The sequence below is a fragment of the Aptenodytes forsteri genome, unplaced genomic scaffold (assembly GCF_000699145.1).
Source record: "Aptenodytes forsteri isolate BGI_AS27 unplaced genomic scaffold, ASM69914v1 Scaffold147, whole genome shotgun sequence".
Taxonomy (NCBI): domain Eukaryota; kingdom Metazoa; phylum Chordata; class Aves; order Sphenisciformes; family Spheniscidae; genus Aptenodytes; species Aptenodytes forsteri.
Genome location: NW_008795320.1, coordinates 468,754 through 475,711, shown reverse-complemented (window position 1 = coordinate 475,711; position 6,958 = coordinate 468,754). Strand labels below are relative to the sequence as shown.

The 6,958-nt window shown below is 57.1% G+C and overlaps 1 protein-coding gene across 1 annotated transcript; it reads left to right on the top strand.

Annotated features, from left to right (window-relative positions):
- The first annotated feature begins 1,364 nt into the window (after positions 1-1,364).
- On the top strand, positions 1,365-5,723 carry CERS1 (ceramide synthase 1). The gene is made up of 6 exons (XM_009279748.1): positions 1,365-1,521; positions 2,081-2,261; positions 2,640-2,801; positions 3,716-3,863; positions 4,463-4,611; positions 5,102-5,723. The coding sequence occupies exons 1-6, from the start codon at positions 1,407-1,409 to the stop codon at positions 5,142-5,144; spliced, it is 798 nt and encodes a 265-aa protein (XP_009278023.1). The 5' UTR covers positions 1,365-1,406; the 3' UTR covers positions 5,145-5,723.
- The last annotated feature ends 1,235 nt before the right edge of the window (positions 5,724-6,958 follow it).

Below are 6,958 nucleotides of genomic sequence, written 5' to 3'. Positions count from 1 at the left end.
GCCTTTGGGCATTATCTATGTTTCAGGCAGTGATGATTCCCTCGGGACCTTGAGCAACACTCCCCCGCGTTGACTGCTCCCCTGCAGCCACGGCCAGGGGCTGCGGAGGTTGGCCAGGCTGATATGGCGCCGTCACTCTCGTGATGAGAAGCAGAAATGGTGCCTGGTGTTGCTCAGCTGCCACGGAGGGAAAACGTCCGTGCCCGGAGCCCTGGCTGAGCTAAGGGCACGCTCGGCGTGCAGCATCGCTCGCTCTCCGGCACACGGTCTGAGGCGAAGGGTAGCGTCAGCTGCTCCATTTTACTCCTGGGGAGCTGAGGCCGTTTAACACTGGGGCTTTGCTTTTACTGTGGTTTCCAAGCTGTCCCTGGCCTCAGTGGCCCAGCTCTCTCGCTGTTGCAGAGCGGGACCGTCGGGAGGGCTGGGTGGTAGTCATCATCCTCGGGAGCGTGGGGAACTCAGGATGAGAAAGTTTTGTTCTGATTAGCGCGAGCAATCTGCAGAACTGCTCGTCCTCCCTGCCCTCGCTTTGGCCATATTTGGGGAGGCTTTGCCTCCTATTTCTGAGTCCCGACCGGTGGGAGGGGTGCTGCAAACCACAGGGGAGAAAACCAGCAACGTTTCAGCGCTGGTCGGCTAGAAAAGCTGCTGGGAACATGGGTGAGCATGGGTAGGCGTGAGAGAGCAAGAGGACCCAGTGCCCCAGCCTTTACTGACTCGTTACCTGCAGAGCTGGCCCCCTCCGACGCTCGTTGCACACGCAGGGGAGTCTTGTGCCACGCTGGGTGGGGAGCAGCAGCGGCTGCGTCTTTAGGACTCTGCAAAGCCTTTGCTTCCTCAGTTGAAAGGCTCTTTTCTGGGAGTTGGCAGTGCTGCGAGGTCCGTGTGCACAGGATAGTATTGTTACAGCTTCCTCTTCTGGGTTTCCTTGGGCAGATAGGACTTGATTTTTATTTTATTAGTTATTGACTCTGTTCTGCAAAAGCCAGCTGTGGTCGGCCCTGCTCCTGGAGCCAGGGCGATGGAGTGGTGCCCAGACTGTGGGACGCATGCCCCAGGCTCCTGCCTTCTCTGCGAGGCTCTGCTTTCGCAGCTTTCCAGAGCGGCCAAGGCTGAGTGGAAGGGTCTCTAGCCTCGTGTTTTTCCCCGCTTCGGGCTCTCTCTAGAGCCTCTTTGACCTCCTTACTCGTGTTGTAAAGAAGGCCAGAAAAATGGGGTTTGTGACCCTGGTTTTGCCCTGTCTGGTACTGCACGCAGCATGCAGTGCTCGAGTCTCTTGGAGGTTTGGTGAACTCTGCCCTGGGCTCCCCAGGGCCTGTCTCTTTGCCCTGTGTGACGATACTTCTCCCCTCTCCTTGCAGCCCTTTGGGGAGTGGTGCAACTTGCAGCCGAAAGATGCTGCCAAGATGCCTGAGAGCGCCTGGAAGCTGCTTTTCTACACGTTATCCTGGTCGTATGGCATCTACCTGCTCTTCTTCACCGACTACCCCTTCTTCTATGACCCACCATCTGTCTTTTACGGTACAATAAGAACCAGGGAGAAGTGGGTATGGATTAGGATGTCCAGGTTCATGGGACGTCTGGGTTGAACAAGGGAACGGGAGTTGGGGTGAGCGAAAGAGAAGGCTTGAACCCCTAAATTGCCTTGTCTATGATGCTGTGGGTACCGAAAGGGCACAACAGGCGGTCCCCGTTCATTTCGTTACAGAGAGAGTCACCTAGTGGCTATGGCAGAGAGCAGGGCTGGGATGCGTCAGCTACGGAGGGGAATGGGATTGAGTAGTTAAAGCAGGAGAGAAGCAAATCAAGGTTTCTCCCTTAGACCTAGGAGAGGGAACGGGTCTAATGCCAGAGGCAGAGTTTGGGAGCCAGGATACCTGGGTTCTCTTCCAGCCTTTGCCTCCTTTGCATCTGTGAGGTTCTGAACGGGAGCACCTGAGCACAGCGAAGTGCTGGGGCTGCTTGGGGCAGCTCTGGCTGCTGCTTGCTCCCCGCTCTTTGCGCTCCTGTCTCCCTGCCGCTGACGGAGGCTCTGTGCTCCTGGCTCTGGGTTCACCCGGCTGTCTTTGTCCCACCCCAGACTGGAAGAAGGGCATGGACGTGCCCACAGACATCGCCATCGCCTACCTGTTGCAGTGCAGCTTCTACGGGCACTCCATCTATGCCACCGCCTACATGGACACGTGGCGCAAGGACTCCGTTGTCATGCTTCTCCACCACGTGGTCACGCTGACCCTCATAGCCTTCTCCTACGCGTTCAGGTGAGGTCGCTGGCTGTGACACTCTGCAGTGTGGCCCGGGCCAGCCTTGGGCAGCTACGCAGCAAAAGCTGCAGCCTTTCTGTGCTCGGATGCATCTCACGGGCATGTAGCAGGACATCTCTTGCTGGGTTGGTGTGGGTTCTCCCCTGCCTCTCCAATCCTGCCTCCACGCTACTGCAGCAATCCCAGTGCTCGTGAGCCATTGCACGGTGCCAGGCCCACCCCGCAGCGTGTTGCTATGCTGTGCCGTGCCAGGTCTGGCAGTCTGGATTATTCAGGGAGTCTGGCTGCTCCCGGCGTGCTGGACCGTGGGTGCTGGGTGCTAACATCAACCCGCCGCCCCACACACATCCCTCCCTGCTCCCCTTTTTCCTACAGGTACCACAACGTGGGCATCCTCGTGCTCTTCCTGCACGACGTCAATGACGTGCAGCTGGAATTCACCAAGCTCAACGTCTACTTCAAGCACCGGGGGGGAGTCTATCATCGCCTCAACGACGTCATCTCCAACATTGGCTGCCTCACCTTCAGCATCAGCTGGTGAGTTTGTCTGCCTGATCCCCCTTCCAACCGTCCTTGCCAGCTTTTGCAATCCCCCCGGTGCCTTGGGGTACAGCCGGCTGGGTTTGTGTGCATGGGAACAAGCCCTTTCAAAAACTGTTTGGGAAGAGGTTCCTGCAGAGCCTGACCCCATGCTGGGCTTGGAATCCTTCTGTAGTCGCTTTGCTGTCTGTCACCGCCTGTGAAATCTCGCTTGCAGCATGACAAATGACCCCAGGGGAGGAGGAGCTGTTTCCATTTTCACACTTGGTTTTAGCAGTAAGAAGCACTTTTGCAAGAAGGAAACGGGAGGTGGGGCTGTCCCAGATTCCAGCCTTGCTGCTCCTCTTGGGGCAAAGCAGGAGGAAAAAAAAGATGAAGAATAGAGACGGGTAACCCACAGGTTGTCACTCCTCATTTGTCCCTTGTCTCCTTCCTCCCTCTCTGTGGACTGCTCTGAAAAGCAGGGGTGGCAAAAAGAGCCCTCGATTTGAGGGGAGGAGAGCAGCGAAGGTTTTTAGTGATAAACTAGGGATGCACGGGACCAAGAAAACCTTCCAGCTGTATTCTCCTGCTGTCCCTCATCCAGTTGAGGTAATCTGCAGTGTAGATTAATCTGCCTCTCTACCCTGAGAAAGCCCTTTCTCTGCCCTGCCTCTGGTGCCAAGACTTTTCTGCCCACGGAAATTGTATTCTCCCTTCAACAGCTGCCCTTTCTCGGGGTCGGTGTGAAGTCCTACCTAGAGCCAGACCTGTAAACCCAAGCCAGATGCCAAGAGCAGGGACTGCAAGGGGAGCTGTCGAGGGCTGCCTGGAGGCAGGAGGTTGTGCTGGGGGAAGCTGCGCTGGGTCTCACGCCTCTCCCGGGATCCCCGTGGGCCATTAAACCCACCCTGCTCCCTCTGCCCTGGCAGGTTCTGGTTCCGTCTCTACTGGTTTCCCCTCAAGGTGCTCTACGCCACTTGCTACTCCAGCCTCCAGTTGGTCCCTAATATCCCCTTCTACTTCTTCTTCAATGCTCTGCTCCTTGTCCTCACTCTGATGAACATCTACTGGTTTCTGGTGAGTAGGGGGAGCTCAGCAACCCCTACGCTAGCTTCTCCCTCTTCTGCTGCTCCTGCACAGTGCCTGCTGCCTGCCTGTCTTGGGGGCAGCTGGGGGGGCTGCAGGGATGGGGGAGGCTTCGGAGGACCGAGGGATGGCTGGGAGGGGAGGAGGGAAACCCGTGTCAGTGCCCGGGGGGCTCCTCTGTGCTGGAATTCAGACTGTCTCGCACCCCGGGGATCCCCGGGGAGGGAGCGATAACAGCAGTTGGGGCAGGCTGGAACTTGATATGGGTGTAAACGCTCTGGCATCCCCTGAAGCTTTGGGGAGGGTGTGAAAAGGGTGGACTTGGAGGGCTCACGCCAGCAAGCTCAACCCTGGGTAGCAACCCAGTGGGGTTGAAATCAGTTAAGGGTAGTTGCAGGAGCGCTGCCTCCCGCTGCTGCAGGTCATCAACCGCATCCCAGGGCTCTGGCCATCCCAGAGGGATCTGCCCTGCCCTTCCTGGGGTTGGGGACAGCGGAGAAAGGTCCCACTTAGCAAACGGGAGTGAGTAGGTTGGGTGGAGCAGCTCTAAGCCTTGGGGTTTGTGGCTGACAGTGTCGCTCCTCCCACAGTACATCGTCCTGTTTGTGGCCAAGGTGCTGATGGGGCAGATGCAAGAGGTGAATGATGTGCGTGAGTACGACGTGGAGGACAGCAAGAAAACCACGACGGCCAAGAAGAAAGAGGCTGGACTCCAGCTGCCCAGTGCTCTGAAAGAAGGGTATGTGGGCAGGGCGGGGATTACACACATGCACAGCATCTGTGGGCTAGGGGGAGGGATGCTGGCAGACCTCCCAGGGCTCTGGAGCTGTCAAAGGGTTCACCACTGGGCTGGAAAACAAAAGAGCAGCAGGATGCCTTGGCAGAGAGTATAAAACATTGCTGCAAGTATCAGGGAGGACTTTGTATCTCGATGCCTAGGCATTGTGGTGCGTCCATCTTTCTGTCCTGTGAATCCTTCCCCTGCTCACCGTGTAGGACTGGCTCTTTGCTTGAGGCTGTTCTCTCTGAGCAGCATCTGCGCTTCATGTGGCGAGCCCAAAGTCTGGCAAGATGCTGGATCCCACAGACCAGGTCTGGCTGACTTGGGGACAAATTGTCTGCGTGAGCCTGTCAACACAGGTCTGACCTCAGTAGTGATTTGTGAAAGTAAGAGAGGGAGAGTCTGTGCGGGGACCAAGGCTCACTGTCTGCTGTGCTCTCTTTCACAGGATGCGCCTGAAGAATGGACTTGTAAAAGACAAGCGGTTATAAGGGAAGCGTGGCTGCTGCAGCCTGGGCAGCCTGCCTGGATCTGGGGACTGACCCAGGACCCTACACTCAAACCCAGCAAATGAAAGGCACAAGGAGAACTTCATCCCCGATACCCCTTCATCCCCTGCCCGGAGCCGGGGAAGAGATGCCACTGACAGGATCAGGCCCCTCCTGGGGCTTGCCTGTGACCAGGCTTCACCTGATGCTGATGTGCTTTTTGTAGCCGGTCTGTGCTGGTTCAGTTAAGAGGCTGGTGGCTTTGCTGGTCCAGGTAGGATTTGGAACTGGCTTTAGGTCCCCTGGTGTTTCTTCTGTCACTCCATTCCTCGGCTATTCTCAGTCCCTTTGTGGTTTCCCCTGTCTTTATTGTTGGTCCTTCCCACCGACCCTGCCTCAGCAGCGCTGAAGGGTCCTCTGACCCAGTGTTAAACTGGGGAGGGAAACGTCCTCTCCTCCGTTGGCATCACCGTCCCAGGCAAGGGGAGCCCAAAGCCAGCTCTTCTCTAGCTGCCAAGCAGGGACTAGAGAGGTGATGCAGTGCACCTCTGAGCCTTCCTCCTCAGGAGGGGTCACTAATACAGAGCCACCCGCATAAATCTTGGAGGCCCAGCACAGTTTCCATGTGCAGGTCTGCCTGAAAACCCAGCCCTGGAGCATTGTTCCAGCCTCCTGTCCTGCCAGATGAGGGCCAGGAGATTTAATTTGCTTAAAAAGCCTGTGTAAGTCTTATAGTTGCTTAAAAAGCCAGTCCCAGTCCTGCAGGCTCCCCTGATGAGGGATCTCTAGACTCGCGCCCAGTAATGTCTGCTTGCTCAAGTAAAGAGCAAATAGTTTCTGCTCCCCGTGCTGGTTTTCCAGGCAGCACCAGCCCTGAGCCTTGCAGGGTCCCCGGCTCTGGGCTGGGCTGTGGGTCTCTGCTGGGAAGCCCTGTGGATTTTACAGCCCCTCAGACCAAGACTGTCCCATTGCTCTCCACGGGGCCAGGACCCACAGCTCCTGTGTCCTCCCTGGGACGCGGAGCTCCCTCCCAGCCAAGGACAAGAGGCAGTGGAGGGGGGGGATTCAGGGCATTAATTCCAGCCATCAGAGGGTGGTTAATTGTTTTTGGTTTTTTTTCTGTTTGGTCTGTCGTATTGATTCACCTCCAGGCTCATTGTGTGAGCCACGGGGAAAGTTCTTCGGTAAACAGAAAGCGAAACGTGACTTGGGCTGATGGAAACTCTCCCAGGCTGTGGCAGGATCCGTCACCTTCTCACTCCTCATCACCTAGCAGGGTTTCAGAGGGGTGCCTTGGCTCTCCTTGGCTTTCAAGCGGGATTTGCAGGAAGGAGGAAATGAAGGGAACCGATATCCCGGGCCTCTTTCTGCTTGGTCATAGCGGAGTTGGGGCAGTGATGGTGCCGAGTTGGGCCGACGGCGGTACCTAGTCAGCACCTCTGTGGGTAAACTGAATTTCATAGTACCGGCTTGCCCAGGCTTCAGCATTAAGCTGGGTAACTCGTTGGCCAGCACTGTGTGTGTGTGTAACATCAGGTGTGCTGCCTGCTGTTTTGCTGCGATGGCTAGAAAGGGGCCGTGCGAACGGGGAGGCCACGGGGGCTCCCTCTGCCCGGCTGGGGCAGGGACCCTGTGCCGGGGATGGGTGCTAGGGGTGGGTGCTGATGGCTTTCTGTGCTGGCCCTGGGGCTGCGTGTCTTGTGGGCAGGGCGGTGTGTGTGGCCGGGAGCTGAAGCGGGAGTTTGATGATTTGATGTGCTGGAAGTTGATGGACTTAAGAGAGAAGTGTTGGATGCTGTGACTGGGGGGGGGGCAGC